This window comes from Rissa tridactyla, chromosome 8 (genome assembly GCF_028500815.1).
Source record: "Rissa tridactyla isolate bRisTri1 chromosome 8, bRisTri1.patW.cur.20221130, whole genome shotgun sequence".
Lineage (NCBI taxonomy): Eukaryota > Metazoa > Chordata > Aves > Charadriiformes > Laridae > Rissa > Rissa tridactyla.
Window position 1 is genome coordinate 7,752,020 of NC_071473.1, and position 16,650 is coordinate 7,768,669.

Genomic DNA, 16,650 nt, shown 5'->3' on the forward strand with positions numbered 1-16,650 from the left:
TATATTTAATGCCATCTTTAATAATTAAACTCTTCAGTGAAACCTTAAAAGAATATGGGGGAGAGGCTGCAGTAAAAATCCGGGGTGGTTTTGAGCTTCTCAGACGTGGGCTTTCTCGTCTCTCCTGCCACGAGAAATGGGCATTTCGCCTCTTCTGCTTCTGCAAGTGGAAATGTAAAATGAGCGCGCTTGGCTTTCATAGGGTCTTTGGAGAGGCAGGAGCAGGCAGCTCGCCCAGGGTCGGTGTGCGCACACACACGCGTGCTCCGCTTGCTCCGGTCGTCCCCTCGCCCACCTGTAAGGATCAATCACTTAGGGCTCCGTGTTCTCCTTTCCCGTGCTCCTTCAAATCCCCTCTTTGTTTCTCCTTATCGCCTAAGTTCTGCCTGTCAAATTAAGTGTGTAATGAGCAGGGTATAGAAAGCCGCCGCAGATTCTTCTCGTGCACAGCAGAACTTAAGACTTTGATTTTTAAATTTTTTTTTTTAAATTTTTAAATCGAATGCATTTGAAACCCACGGCTCTGCCGATGCGCTGCGTCTCCTGGGCGTGCAATGCAGACTGCGGGGAGCGACGCCATCCCTCTTCGTGTGCTGGCGGAGCAGGGCCTGGGTCCCGCCTGGCGCCGAGGGGATCCGGGAGCGTTGCTTCTGAAAGCAAAGCACTGCGTCTCTCTGCTGGAGCAAAAATAGAAAGGTCAGATTTCTGACTTTCCATAAAACAAAGACAAACCGACAGCCTGCCCTCGTCCTGTTCAGAGGAGGTGCATGCGGAAAGTAAGAGGGAAATAGCTAAAGTGGTGAAGCCTCTGTTACAAGAGACAGAAACGAACCTTATTCAATCCCCATCATACCTCGAGCGCCCTTGGGGAGGCTGCTTTCCTCTGCCTGCTCCTGAATCCCGGGAAATCTGTCTCTGCGCCCAGTGCTGTGACTGGTGGGGTGTGCTCAGCCGGATGGGCGCTGCTGGCAGGGCTGGCATCGTCCGCCTGGGTGCTGGCAGGGCTGCCCAGGGCTCTGCAGGGCTTTCCATGGAACTGCGATGGGCATCGGCGTGTTCCCTGGGTTCTGTTAGGAGACGGAAGGAGCGGTCAGGAGATGGAAGGAGTATGGGCAAGGAAATCGGTGGTACTGCCAGGCAGGTTGTGGTAGTGGAAGAAGCAGGTTGGTCAGCTGTGGTGCCTTTTGGGAGAGATTGGTGATGGCTTCGTTGTCTGAAGCCCTGCCTGGCTCGCGCACCCCCCTGGACGCATCCAGGTGGAGGAAGGCTCCAGCACGGGCAGAGCTGGCGGGATGCTCAGCGCTGGGCGAGGGCAGCTCCTGCCAGCGCCTGGTTGATGCCACGCGGAGCAGAACCGGGCAGTCCCCTGCTACCGGGTGTCACCCATGGGAGATGACTGATAGGAGGACCCCGCACGGACAACTCCTGCTCTTTCCTTTCTCCAACTTCTGTCACCCCACAGGCAGGAAGGTTATTTTTCCCAAGGAGGGACAAATATCACTGTCCTCAAAGTGCAAAAGCTTCTTAGGAGCTGGGGGAGCACCACGGGACCCGCTTTTCTTTCTTTACCCACTCTTCAGTCAGGTTTGCATTGAACGGCTTTTTTTTTTTTTTTTTTCTTTTTTCTTTTATATGGCATGGAAGAATGGCATTAGGAAGTTCAGCCCGGTAACAATCTTATTTCTTCTGTTGAACTCCAATTATTCTGGCTCCGCTGGGAACCTCTCACCACCACCTAGATATTGGCAGCGTGCAACCTCCCGACAGCGCCTGCGCTCCGGCGTGTCACGGAACCTTATTGAGTTTATACACACACTTCAGGACAAATCTTTGCTAATAGAGTTCTAATTTCTTCCTTCCTGCTTCCCAGATGCTTCTGTCTCTGTATACAGATGACAGAAAGGGTGAACAATGTTCTGAAGAAAATGTTTATTTGTTAGACTCAGAAAAGCAAGTGAGAGGTCCTACGAGGAGAGAGTTCCTGGCAGCTGTTGTGCCTCTCAGGCTTTCTGGGTTTGTTGTTTTCATAATTAAAAATGTGAAAAGGGAAAGGAGTTTAAAGCTGGATGTGGCAGGGCACGATCAGGGGGGATTGTGAGTTTAATGGCAAATGTCACTTGCCTTTTCCTTGTTCCTTTGGAAAAGTCCAATATTGATGCGATTGAGACCTGCTTCGTGTTTTGCACTGCTCAGTTTGTTTTATGTGCCCAGTTTCTCTGAACCCCCGTAGGCTGCACCTCATCTTCCAGTTGCTCTTTCATTTAGTGTAACGGCAGCTCTTGGGAAAGGGATGTGGCCGATAGGAGACCCCTGAGACAGGGCTGAGTTTGGTGCCCAGGTTTCCCCGAGACAAAGGCTGCCTTTGCACAGCTTTGCTTTGCTCACAGAATCGGCACTTGTTCCCTTTGCTCCCTTCCTGCAGGTGCTCCCTTCAGCTGGGGTGGTGCCTTGGAGCTGAGGTCCCATCCCTCGGGATGGGGCACGGTGTGGATGCAGGGATGGGGCAGTGTGCGGAAGGGTGTGGATGCAGGGATGGGGCAGGGTGTGGATGTAGGGATGGGGCAGGGTGCGGAAGGGTGCGGATGCAGGGATGGGGCAGGGTGCAGAAGGGTGCGGATGAAGGGATGGGGCAGGGTGTGGATGCAGGGATGGGGCAGGGTTGGGCCTGCTGGGGCTGGCACCCAGGAGGAGGTGATGTGGGGTGCGAGGTGGTGCCTCTGTTCTCAAACCTGGCACACCCCAGCTTCCCAGAGCGATAATGCCACCTCCAGCTGCAGGGTGAGGTGGGCTGAGACCTTCAGGGAAGGACTTGGGCCGTCAGTTGAAATTATCTACAGTGCTGAGTGGTCTTTTTAATCTCTGTTGCTGAAAGTAAGGTGCTTATTTGGCATTTAGGGAAAAAATTAGCCTTTAAGTACAGCACTTTGACTGCACAGACTGCAAAAATACCGCCGTCAGCTTCAGATTAGCATGTGCTGGAAGGGTTTGGTGGTTTAAGGGATATGGATTTAGCTCCGGATACTCTTGCTTGAAAGTCTGGGTGATGATATGTTGGGATTAATTTTCCTGTTCCCAGAAGGGGGACTTTGTCATCGACATGCGTGCGTGAGGAGAGGAAGACGTACGTGTCTTCTGGTCTGGCAAATGGAGGCTGTGGAGTTGCTGAAGAAAAGCAGAAGTGTGGGAGGAAAATTGCCCACCTGTTCCCATCGGTACAATCTTCCATTTTTGGACACATGCACTTTTCAGCTCAGATACCCGCGAATGCCAGATTCTCCCTCTTTTTATACATGGCAGTGACCTCAGAGCGTGTGCCGCGAGTGACAATGAGCTCAAAGCGAACATAAGGGCTCCCAGCCCTCCTTTGACGTTCGTTCAACGTTTTGCTTCTGCTTCATTTTTCCTGCAACGCCTGGTCCAGTTGACGATACTTGACGAGGTTTAAAAATCTGCCATGGGTTTGGTTAAAGAAAAGTCAAGTCGTCTCGTAAACCAGACGTAATAGCTTTTTATTTTCTAAGCCCTGGGTTCACATGGTGCCAATCCCCTGACGCTGTCCCTGTCTTCTCTTTGCAGTTTGCTGCTTCGTCGTGCACAAGCGGTGCCATGAGTTCGTTACCTTCTCCTGCCCCGGTGCTGATAAAGGCCCTGCCTCGGATGTAAGTACCTGCTGCCATGCCTGGAGCGAAGGCACAGCCCGTTTTTTGGCGGATCACGCTGTTTCACAGCGACTCGGAGGTGGTGTTCCTCCAGCTTTCTTGGCTGGTGACACTTCTGCGCCACTATTTCACGTGGCGCTCTAATTCATTGTTAGCCGTAGTTGTGGGGGCTCTCAATATGTTTTTTCTTTGATGCACTTAAACCACTTCCAAATCGTCTGATAACTTGCTCTCAGCCGAGCAGGGAGAACGTACAGGAACGCGGAGATGTTTGGGGCTGAGTCCGCAGCCTTGCCCCGGCTGCCTTTTGTCCCTTGAGCCGCAGCCTCAGTTTCCCCAGGAGTAAAATAACATTTCCAGGCTCTGCCACATGAACCGAGGTTTTAGATTTGGGGTTAAATAACAGGCACGACGCACTAAGTGCTAAAAAGCTGTTTTAAGACTTCAGCCAGTGTGCCCTGAGCACTCTCTTCTGGCAGGGTTTGGTTCGAGGTCTTGACCAATTCCTTTTGTCACCAGTGAAATACCTGAAGGAATTGGCTGCCATTTAACAGCTGCCTTCCATGTTGCTAGACAAGAGTCAGCCCAAGGGAATGTGCCTGACCTTGTTCCTCCTCAGCTCATCGCTTTTTCCGAAGGCATCACTGCCCCGCGCTGTTATTTTGGGGTCGGTGGCTGGGCGTTACCTGGGCTCGGGGCTCCCGGCTGCAGCATCCCCGCTCCTCGCCCCAGGGGCTGCTGGCTCGATAGCAGGCACGGTGTTCTCAAGTCTCTTTCATATCACCTCGCAGGGTTTAATTAAACCAATATATAGGTTTGATTTTTCTCAAGGAAAAGAAAACAACAAAACAAAACAAAACCAAAAAACAAAGCCAAACCCGCAGGCACATTTCATGCGTTCTTGTGATTTGCACGGTTAGCATTGCTACGTTTGCTCCGACTCCCTCGGAAAACACGGAACTGACCGGGCAGCATCGTCAAGGGCAACAAAATTACTGGGAAATGCCAGTCTAGGCGTGACTTTTGGAAAACAGTATTGCCAGTCTTTAAAAACCAGAAAACCATGCAAACGCCTGTTGACTAAGTCCCCATCCTTATTTTCACACGGGTTTAATTTCCCGGTGAATCCCTGGGCTTTCGGGGGCGAGTGAGAGCGGAGCTGGCTTGGGCTCCTCGCTGCGGTTTTGCCAGCGCCTTTCAGGTCTGTCTGGCAGGGTTTTTTTGTGTTTTACCGTGGAAACTGGCTAATTTGGGGAACTGCTAGGAGAAAAGAGAACGAATTGGGGAAACGACAGTGCACCACGACTCTCACCCTTAAAAATAGAACCGGTGGGAGCAGGCGGTGTAACACGCCGCTGAAGGTGGAGGCTAAACACGCCTTGTCGGTCGCCCTGCGTGAAACGGGGCTGCGTGCCATCAATGTGATACGTGGGAGCTTTTGGGGAGGGGGCGAGGCTGGCAGGGGAGGGCAGAGCTGGGGGTCAGCCCCCTTTTGGGTATAGCCTTGGGCAGGGGCTGCAAGGAGAAGCCGTGGGGGGACGTGGAGGGGCTGAGCATGTGTCACAATGCTCTGGCATCCTTTGCCAAAACTGCCTTTCTCTTCCAGCCACAGCAGCGGGCAGGCTTGCTGGCTTCCCCTTCTGTCTGGTTTCTCCTCCTCTATGGGTCTACTGGGTTTGGAGCATGTCTGGTCTGGATCTGACAAATCTAGCTGGGCTTTGGTCCCAAAGAACCGCTGGGTGGCTCCGTGGCGGAGCTGCCAGGGACCCCGGGCAGGGGGGACGGGGTGGGATGGTACCTGACACCCACCACGTTCCCAGAGCCACCCTTGAACCTGGTCACTGCTCTGGCTCTAGCAAAGCGGTGACGTTACCCCAGTGCCCAGCTTGTGGCTGATCGTGGGACCTGCCTGTGCAAAAGCCCCTTTCGCCCCCGAGCCCCTGATGCTGGATTTCTCGGGGCACGTGTGCTTGCAGCCCCCCAGCCCCGGCTGCACAGTGCGGTGCCTGCAGCCTGCTGAAGCCCACTTGGCAGCGCTCCTCCACCTCCGGAGAGGATGCCTGGCAGGGTGGTAGCTTTAATGAGCTGACGATGAAGGTTTTGGCTGTTTCCCACGGGCTGAGCTGCCCTGGTAGGTGTCTTCCAGGTCGGGTCCTGCTCCCGTCTGCTGCCAGGGTGGCTGCTGGAGGTGCTGCAGGAGCAGCCCCCCAAAAACGAATGCTTTCAGACTCGGGCTGTGCACAGTTTGATACGCCCAGCTTTATTTCCACTTCCCACCAGACCATTAGTCAAGGTATTACATGGATTTTTAGATCCCCCCATCCCTGGGCACTTTAACTATTGCTTTTCCTCCCTAGAAGACTTTCTTCTCCAGAGGGGCTACTGCTAATCGCTGTGTATTGATGCCTATTGAACCTCAAAAATTACTTAGTGGAGGGGAAAAGGAGATGCCGTAGAGATGCCAACCCAAAAGAGACTAATGGGTCCACAAGTACTCTGGTCCTGCAGACTGTTAGCCTGTAACACGTCTTTATGAACCTGAATCATTGAATCATAGAATCATAGGGTTGGAAGGGACCTCTGGAGATCATCTAGTCCAACCCCTGCCAGAGCAGGGTCACCCAGAGCAGGTGGCACAGGAACGCGTCCAGGCGGGGTTGGAATGTCTCCAGAGACGGAGACTCCACCACCTCCCTGGGCAGCCTGTGCCAGGGCTCTGCCACCCTCAGGGTAAAGAAGTTCCTCCTCATGTTTAGGTGGAACTTCCTATGGTCAAGTTTGTGCCTGTTACCCCTTGTCCTGTCCCTGGGCACCACTGAAAAGAGCCTGGCCTCATCCCCCTGACACCCACCCTTTAAGTATTTGTAAGTGTTGATGATATCCCCCCTCAGCCGTCTTTTTTCCAGACTAAAAGGACCCAAATCCCTCAGCCTTTCCTCATAAGAGAGGTGCTCTGGTCCCCTAATCATCTTTGTAGCCCTTAAGGGTAGTTCTGAGGGTCAGGAGAGGCTGCTGGGGTCCTGTCTGAGCACGCTGGCGCCCAGAGCAGTGGGTGGGTTTGTTCCTAGGCCGGGCGATGGTGTACCCCCCGCCTGAACCATGGCAGCCGGGTGTTCACAGCTCCGTCCTGCGCAGCCTCCGTGGGAGCAGCTGCGGCTCCGGTGGTCCTTTCTCCACGTGGTACCACAAACCGAGGGGGGGGTGGCAGGACCAGCCTTGCCAGGGATCAAAGCATCCCTCTGCCTCCGTCTCTGATCGCAGCCGGGGTCCGTGCACGGCAGCCGTGGTAAGGGCTGTGTGTGAGGGTACCCATGGACACTTGGTGTGTCCCAGCATGTTGTCCGGAGCCAGTTGCTCAAGGGAGTAGAGTGGCATGAGGGGGAAGCGATGGCTTCACACCGCTCGTCTTCATACCTCTGTGTTTTTCTGGGTAGTTTCACTGCTGCTGCTCCCTCGCGGCGAGGAGAGCTGGAGAAGGCATGGGGAAATGAGGGAAGGATGGTAGAAGGCGATCTACTTCCTGCCCTTCCCTGAGAGTTGAGTTTGGCCATCGAGGCCAAGCTTGCACGCGCGTGTCCGGGTCCCTCTGCCCAGTGCCAGTGCTCAGGGTGTGTGGGGGGGTGACATGGCAGACCCCCTGCCACCCCACTGCCCACCCTGTGCCGGGCTCCCCCCGTTGTGCAGCCAGCGGTGCTGGAGGTTTGACAAGGACCTTTGCTGGGAAGTCGTGTCATGCTGTGAGCTTCCTCCTGGCCGTGCGGGTTGAGCCCTGAGGCGTTTCCTCTCCTCGCTTCTCTGTCACCTAAAACGCGTAAAGAAAATGGCAGCAAGACCCGTTGCGCACCTAGCACCCTGCAGACGGGATCCAAGCTACGTGAGGTGTATGTCATATATCCAAAAATATATATGTTTAGATAGGTATTTTGGTACGTACGCACGCAGAGATGAAATCTTAGCTACAAGGCTGTTTTAGGCGTAACGTAACTGGGGAAGGAGCCACTGTCTGAGCGGAGCCCCCAGGCGCCCACCCCTGGCTGGGCTGGTGGCTGTGGTCACCTAGGGAAGGTGATGGCAGGGGGCCAGGGGCCACCGGCCCCACAGCTGCGTGTGGCCCCTTGGCCGTGGGAGCGTCTGGGCGGGTGCTCCAGGGCGCTGCGGGCACCTCGGTAAGCGGTGGAGCTGGAAACGCTCCCTGGCGTGGTGCAAAAACCGGCAGAAAGGTGCCGGCGAAAGGCCATCAGGGCAGGGGGAGGTGGAAACGCTGAAACCGCTTAACCTTGCTGAAGGAAAATGAGGTTTGGCGGCGGGGGGAGCAGGGACGGCTGTGATCCAGGTGCCACCTCCGGAGCTTTGCTGAGGCGTTGGGCAGCCTGCCCGCCCGGCCGCCGCTTTCTTCATCCTCGCTCATCATCTGGATGGCAGCTGGCAGCGGGCAGGAAAGGCGGCAGGTACCGGCCAGATGTTTTCGCCTGTTCCTTCTTTTCTTTTAATCCCCACCAGCCCTGTCCAAGGGGTGAGCAAGGAGCAGCGGGGAGCCCTCGGACAGCCTGGTCCCCCTCCCCGACCGCAGCCCCGTGTCCCCGGACCAGCAGGTTTCTCCCACAGGTGTCTCCTCCTGCCCCTGCAGCCGTAGGTTAGTGTGGGCAGCCTCTGCCTGAGAAGGGAAAGGTCTAAATTAGACGTAGATTCTCACATTTTTGAGAGGTGCCACTTGATACCAGGGCACGTGTGAAGGCCTTCGATCGAATTCTCCGTTGGTTGCGGTTGTTGCTGGGTGGGGGTTTGCCCCTGTGGCTCATCGAGCAGACAGGTAAAAGCTGCCCGTTCGGTGCTAATTAATTTTTAATATATTATTTCTGAAAAAGAAGAGAGGCATGCAGGTGCTTGGGACTTAAAGCAGGGAGCAAAAATGACCTTTTGTAGCTGTTTTGGGGGTTGTTTTGGTTTTGGTTTTTTTTTTTTTTGCTATTTAGCAAAGTCCCCGGGGAGAGCCTCTGGTTTGCACCCCTGGCCAAGTGCCAGCTGGGTGTAATTGGGGGGTGTACGCAGGGCAAACTTCGTTCCTTCTGCACTGGAAATCAAGCTTCTTACAGCAATGAAATCCTTGACGAGCTTTGGATCAGGAGACGGAAAGCTCCTTCGATGCCCTGTCTGCTCCGGGAATGAGCCGAGGACCAGGGCTTCATTTTGAACTGGTGCAAAGCTGGACTTTTCCTCTGCTCGGTTGTCGCTAATAACCACGGCGTGAATCCAGAGCCGCCTGTAATTATGTCAAACGCTGGCAGCGTCTAGGTTGTGACGGTTACAGCGATGTGTTTTTTCAGTCGGTGCAGCAATCTGGTAACTGCCTTGCCTTTCGCCAATGCTGATACCCAATAAAATCTGGCAGAAAGAGGGAGTTTAATGGATTGCATTTGTTTTAAACCTTGCCGTGCGCTCGTCGTTGCAGCGGGCCACGTGATTTTGCTGAGCCGGAGAGGGAAGAGATTGGTCGGGTGAGATGGCATCCCCGGCATCCGCAGGGGCAGTGCGGAGCGGCGGCTGGAAGAGGCCGCAGACCAGAGATGCTGCAGTTCCAGCCAGATCCCAGCCTGGGCTGGAGCTTTTCACGCCAGCTGGCTGCTGGTTTTCATCCCCCGGAGATGCTCTTTTCTAGGCTGCCAGTCGTGGAGCCCAAGGGGGGTGGAAAAAAAAAAAGTATTAAAAGAAAAAAAATTTCTAACTTTGCTCCTTGATCCCTGTATCTTTTAGTGCTTCATTTTTATGTGAGAATCAAGGAGAAAAACTTCTGGTTTGTGTCCTGTAAAGTGCTTATGATATATAAGCACTTTATATATAAATAAGTATATATAAAAATATATATAAAATATATATAAAAATATAGTATATATATTAGGTATATAAAATATGTATGTATACATCCTATAAAGTGCTTATGGTATATAAGCACTTTATATAAAAATATGTATGTATAAATATACATATAATATATACATATACTATATACATATATAATATATACTAAAATATGTATATATTATATAATATATCATATATAAATATATATGATATATTATATATTAAAAATATGTATATATAAATCCTGTAAAGTGCTTATATATAATATATATACAATATATATTTTATATAGAGAGATATATAATATATTTTATATAAAAATATGTATATATACATCCTGTAAAGTGCTTATGGTATATAAGCACTTTATATATAAATATGTATATATATATATATAAAACTATATAATATATATTATATATAAATACATATAAAACTATATAATATATATAAATATATATATGTTATACATATATAAATATGTATATATACATCCTGTAAAGTGCTTATGGTATATAAGCACTTTATGTATATTTATATATTATTATATATATTTATATTTATATATTATATATATATTATGTATATATTATTGTGTATATTTATATATACATAAATATATATAAAATATATATGTTATATATATAAAATATGTATATAAGCACTTTATATAAAAATATGTGTATAAAAATATATATTTTATATATATATAAAAAAATATGTATATATACATCCTGTAAAGTGCTTATGGTATATAAGCACTTCATGTATATTTATATATTATATATATATTATGTATATATTATTGTGTATATTTATATATACATAAATATATATAAAATATATATGTTATATATATAAAATATGTATATAAGCACTTTATATAAAAATATGTATATATAAATATATATAATATATGTGTGTGTGTATATATACATCCTGTAAAGTGCTTATGGTATATACGGGTGCTTAACTTTAAGCACCGGCGTAATCAATGCGAGTTACTTAAATAAAACTCTTCTCTTTCAAGTCAAGTATGTGCTTAAGCGCTTTATGGGGTGGTGGCTTGTGTGTGTGTGTCGGGCGCATCGCCCTGGGGGCAGGCTGGCATTTTACACTTTGTGGAGCATAACCGGGTACCTGGAGAGCGGCGCAGCGTCCAAGTCTCTCTCTGTTCCCGGTGACTACTCCTGCTTTGGAGCACTTTTCTCTTTGATCTGCCTCCGCGTGAACCTCCTTCAGGAAAGAGAGCGTCCGTGCGCGCGTGTGTGTTTAACCTTGCAAAGCCTGCTGACTATGAATCTTCCATCTCGGAGAGGAGGACTAATGATACAGCGACGATAGGGCCTCTAAGTTAAAAAAAAAAAAATCCCAAACAATTAATTGCTTCTTGCAACAGAGGATGAAGCTGTAGGTATAAATGCTGGCGCTGAAGTCGCAGGGGCTGTGTTCGCGCTACGTTGCTCTTAGGTCGTGTCAGGATTTGTATTGGTTTTTTGATGGCTGAAGGTGTGATAGTGGGTCTGTGTGTTGGGCAGGGGCATTGATGAGGACAGTGTGTGTTACGCAGGACCGGCTAGCTGAAGGCAATGGCATTTTTACCATGTACTTCTTGTAATTTGGTCCAGATTTGTTCTGTGCTGAGCTCTGAAGCGCCGGCGATGAGGGCTGGGCCCCCACGGCTGCGTGGGCGCGCGAGCCTCCAAAAGCTCTGAGCTTCACCAGAGCTCCCACATTAATGTGCCGGCAGGTTGTGGGTCCCATCCCTGAAGTCCAAACTTGGTGAGGTGTTCTGGAGAGGACGGCCAGCCCAAACCCCACCCCGTCCCGGTGTTAAACTCTGCTGTTTTTCATTCCAAGCTCCGACGCTCTCCTGTTCGCAGGAGGCAGTGCTCGCCTGACCGTTCGAGCTGAAGTCTGCTGAAATACGGCAAGGTCTTCAGGAGCTGAAGTCGGGCATGCGTAATGTAATGCAGTTGGCAAACCTAATTATAGTTGGAGCTATTAATAGAATGCATAATTATTTAAATGCTAGACAAAATAATCATTAAAATGACCTTCTTTGCATTATCCTGTTAAAGGTCATCGAACTGGGATGCATTAATAAATATTGGAGTTGCTCTAGGAAGGTAACAGGCCAATGTAGCTTCGGTTTTGATTTTGCATTTAATTTTTCCACCATTTTGCAGCTTTAGGAGAGGATTTCTGTAATGCTATCACCAGGGCACCTTTGGTCTTTCCACGTTTTGTTTGCTGGAGGCAGAATCATTTGATCTTTGTCTTGGGTTCCCCCTTTCTCAGAAAGCTCCGGAGTTGAGTGTTTGTACTGATGTAAGTGTTGCTGCCGCTCTATTTTAGAACGAGAGGGAAACTCCGCAGGGTGTGGGTCACGCAGGTGTTACTAGAGTCAGAAGCCGGCTTCGTGGCATCGGTACGTGGTCGTTATCCCTTTGTGCAGAGCATCACCAGATCCCGAGCTGACGCTTGTAGCAGGGTGCAAAGAGGGTTCCCCCACATCCCCCAGTTTGGTTTATTCTCTAGAGCGTTTGGGCAAACGTTGGGCTGGCAACAGTTAGCAATGAGATTTCGGCAGCAGAACAAACGAAGATGCCACTTGTACTACCTGGAAATTAGCGGCTCTTTCAAGTTTCTTCTTCCTGGGATCTCCTGCGGTGGGAAGGGACACCGGCTGCTGGGTGGTCCCTTTGCAGAGGGGTGCATCATGAGATGCCTGTCGGAGGGTGGAGGTGGGATGCACAGCTGCCTTCCCTTCCTCCAGATGTGCCCGTTGAGCCAGGATCTTCCTGAAGGCACCAAGCACCCTCTTGCCCAGGTCCTGCCTTAGGGAGCAGGACCCCAATCTCTCCTCGCATCTCGCGTACTTCTGGGATGCCCCTGGCGCGGTGCATAAGCAGATCTTCACGGCCTTGCTCCAACTTGCTGCTTTCTTTTGTCTTGCTAATTAACTTCTCCAGCTCTCTCGTGGTGTGCCATCTGCCCCTCGCGCGAGGGCACACGCTCGCCGCTCCTGCCAGCGCAGGCAGCCGGTGACAGTTCCCGTGGGATGAAGATGTATCTGCCGTGCTCCCTCCCGGCACCTTCTGGTGCTTCCCTGGCTCTGCTGCAGCCCGGCTCTTCCTCCTGCCAGCCTGCACATGTCTTCAGCCCTCTAATTGAAAAGCTCTTCTCATTTTCTCGACACGTGTGTGTGTGTGTTTGTGTGTCTAGTTACACCTGTTAAGAGTGCAGCCTCTCTGGTTAACGAAGCGGATGAAGTTAAGTGGTTTGCAGCCTCACTGGTTAAAGTCTCTCTCCCGAGAGCCGGTGGCTGGGTCTGAGCTGGGTTTGTGCAGAGCGTGGCCACGGGGAGGGCAACGGGGTGCCTTGTGCAGCCTGTGCCCACCCAGGTGGCTCCGGTGGGGGCGTCTAGAGAACGGTTGTCCTGCAGGCGGGAGGTGTTTCAGGGTCTCTGGGGTGTTTCAGCCCCCCGGAGGCTGCAGGGTACATGGAAAGTGCTGTGGGAGCCCCATTCTCACAGAGAGCTTACGCTGTAATAAAATAACTCTCAAGGTATGTGAAAGATAAAAAACATTTCTAAATGATGTCGAGATGCTAACGCTGCTCAGGGAAAAAAGCTGAGTTTGGCTTTATTTTTTTTTTTTCGCTGCTCTGTAAGAGAATGTATTTTATTTGGTGTTGGTGGCAGCAAGAGAAGAATAACTGTCATCCGTATCCCTCTGCAGTTGTCTGACTAGCAGATGAGATCTTTTGTCAATAAAAACGTATTAACTTGCTGGTAGCTGTCAAGGAAAGCTGTCAAGGGCAGGTTTTATCTGCGGCCGTGTGTTTGACGTGGAGGCAGCTCAAGCTGCGGCGCTGGTTGCCCGTGGACGCGTTACCTGCGGGTGCCTGGCTGGCCGTGCTGGGGCACTGCTGCCCTGCCACCGTCGGGGCAGGGGACATGCCCACGTCCTTGCTGCCATGTCCTCGGGCCCCTGCGCTGTGTGAGGTTTTTCTGTGGCTGTAATACTGTAAACGTTGGAAAAATAGCTTTGGTATCGCTTACTGGCGCAGCAGTGTCAAACCGTCTTTAAACTGCGGGATGCTGAAGCAGATTTCCAAGGAGTTACATTATTGATAGAAAAGATGTTCCGTGATAGAGCTCCAAACCTTTGCCACCTTGCCTTCAACAGGACCTGTGCTTTCCTCTCGCGTTTAACCTTCTTTCAGTGCAGTCTCGATGGTTGATCATTGCTCTTTTCTTTGAAACAAGGACCCCTCACCCTTGTTCACCTCTCCCTTAACTTCCTTGCTTGGTTTTTGCTGGGACTTGGAGCTGTTTCTCACCACAGGCGTTTTTCCAGCCCCGTGCAAGCAGGCAGGAAGATGCAGGAGGCGCGTCGCCAGGGCAGCAGCTCTCGAACAGGACGGGGCAGGCGAGCGCTGCCAAAAGCCTGTCCTCGCCAACAGCAGGGGGTCCCTGTCTCTGGTGGTCACGGTTGTCTTCACTTCATCTCCCCTCCCTCCTCCTCCTGGCTGCAGTAAGAAGAGCTTGAGCAATAGGAGGATGCTGCCCAGAGCTGTCTCATTCCTCGTACCCAGCCTCGTACAAACCCTTATTTCCCTGGAAGGAAAGACAGGCTTTTCTCTCCAGCGTCACCTTTCGAGTCGCTGTCAGACCACTTCTGTCTCTGCTGCGAGTTGTTCCCTGTGTACTGGTGGGGATTTTCCTCAGGGGAAACGTGGGATCAAAGCGTGAGGTTTTTGGTTTTACATCCACTGCCGGGTTTTCATTAGGTGCAGACAGTAAGCTGTCGCTGTGTTGTATTTGCTCTGCTATACGCTGCTTAAATTGATACGCAATTCTCTTTAAAATAGTCTCTTCACATGAACTGTGTTAGTTCTTCTTCGGAAGAGATAATTTAAAGCTTTCTCTGCAGTGAGGTGGGGAAAGCAGGGGCGCATAATCTTGAATCAGACCTCTGTGGCTGTTCTGTAGAGTCCAGGAAATTCTGACAGTAGAAAGGATTAAAATAGCATCAGCCATCGGTGTGGGTCCGGGCTGCCTGCTTCCCCGGGAGAGCGGGGCGGCCGGGCTCTGCTGAAGGACAAGCGATGCAGTGCGCCGGGAGAGGGTGATGGGACCCGCGGATGAAACCTACGTGCCCTTCACGCATGACTTATTTTAGAGATGAACCCAAGAGAGCTGGACACGTTTTAAAAAATGTTTTATGGCTCGGGTGGCTGGGCCTGAGGAAAGATCTCTGCCTCCCGCCTCCTCTCTGCCCCAGGGAGAGGCGATGCCTGCGCTCCCTCCGAGCCAGGCAAAGCTGAATTTAATGCACGAGTATATAAAAGCTCAGGCGGCATCCAGCGCAGTGTTTGCAATTTTGGGTAGGACAGAGGGCTGCTGCCCTTGCCAGGACACAGACTTTGCATGAGAAACAGCTGAAGCAAAATGCCCTTGCATGCCAGGCGGTGCTGTGCTGCCCTGCCGCTCTCCCGCCTCGGCTCGCTGCTCTCCGACGAGCCTCTGCCCAGCGCCATCCTGACAGGCTGCCCCAAAAGAGCAAATGGGCTCCTGACTACCGTGAGCAGTGAATAAATTGTCAATCTGATCAATGCCACCGGCTGCCTGCCGGCACGTAATTGGTAAGTGGCGGCTCCTGCACCGGCATCTCCATCAGGGTTCAGCGAGAGAGCATCCGTGGCATCCACGCGGTCGTTCAGGGAGCTCGGTGGTGGGTATGACACTGAAGAAAGGCACAGATGATTGCTGAGCCTGAATAAGGGTCTGGCTGGGCTGCGCTTACCGTGCCTCAAAGGCCACGAGTTGATTACTCACTTATGAATCAAATGTCTTGCCTTCCTGGGCGAGCAGGAGAGCTCGGGCTGCTGTCAGCCCGGCCCCACAGAGAGCCGGGGTGCACACGCAGCCACCTCTGCCTGCCGTGGGATGGCGGGGGACAGCTTGGGTAGGAGCAACCTGAGGTGTGCGTGGTTCTGGGGGAAGCCGGGGGCTGCGAGGTTTGCTCTGCAAGTCAGGGATGCAGAAAGTCAGGGACGCACAAAGTCAAGGATGCAATATTGCAGTGCCTTGTTTCAGAGCAGAAACCTGCTGCCGAGTTGAGGAGCAGAACCTGGCCACCTCTGATGGGTCCATGCTTGTAGGTACCAGGTCAAAGTCAGCAGCTGCTCCTCTCCTTCCCTGGCTCATGTTCCGACTCCCTCGTTTGGGCTCACATCCTCGGAATACGTGCATGTCCCTCCGCTCGGAGGATGACAGATCTGTGGCAGCACTGATTAGAAAGGTCAGAGCTTCTCAGTGCGGTAAAACGCTCCTAATGGCATTTTTAAATTCTGCTCCAAAGAAAGCTTTTTCTGCCCTGTTCTTCAGGGACGGCTGTGCGCTGGCAGGATGGAGGAGGAGCGCCTTTTCTTTTCTTGGCAAACTTCACTTTTAACCATTCTTGTTTTAAGTCTCTCAGCATCTGCATACGCAGTGATCTCGTCATCCCTGTCTCTGTGGTACAAAAATAGTCTCTCTTTGTAAAACGACTTCAGCCTTGTTCGAAAACGATATCCAGAATTTCCAGTTTCTGGCACTTTCTAAAGCACCGGTCAAGGTGAAACCAGGTGCCCCGGCAGCCGGAGAAGCGTCTCTGCCTCCCCACGCCCACCTACCTCCATCACCCTCACGCCCTTTGGGCTCTGGTCCCCTCTAGGTGCCGGGTCTCTCCAAAACAGCCCCTCTGGGGTGGGAGCAGAAGGTGAAGCCTGAAATGCCCCCGGGAGGGAGCCAGCTCCCCCCGTGCGGAAGGTCCCTGCTGGCAGGGCTGGGATGCTGAGGGACCAGTGTGGAAATCGGCGGCCGTTGGCTCCTGCCGCCGCAGCACTGCTTGGTGCATCCTTTGCTTTCTGTCTCTTGCCTTTTTTAACTCTCGGTTCCAGTGGGAATTTGAAATCCTTCGCGTGAAGTGGAAATTGTCTCATTTTGCATTGAGCTTGTGGGTTTCGTGTGGTTTTTTTTTTTGGGGGTTTTTTTTTTTTATGAATGACTAAAGCTTTCATTTGCCTAACCAGGGATATCTGTTTCTAGAAGGGAACACACAGAAACTGGAGCGCTCGGGGG

The 16,650-nt window shown here is 51.3% G+C and overlaps 1 protein-coding gene across 3 annotated transcripts in view; it reads left to right on the forward strand.

Annotated features, from left to right (window-relative positions):
• Window positions 1–16,650, forward strand: part of PRKCB (protein kinase C beta) — a 143,205-nt gene that overhangs the window by 50,154 nt on the left and 76,401 nt on the right. For all 3 annotated transcript variants that reach the window (XR_008468087.1, XM_054212127.1, XM_054212126.1), the window contains exon 3: window positions 3,577–3,659. Coding sequence is in view for 2 of the 3 variants with exons in the window: in XM_054212127.1 (XP_054068102.1) it covers window positions 3,577–3,659 (83 nt within the window). In the remaining variant the exon portion in view is untranslated. The remainder of the gene's footprint in view (window positions 1–3,576; window positions 3,660–16,650) is intronic.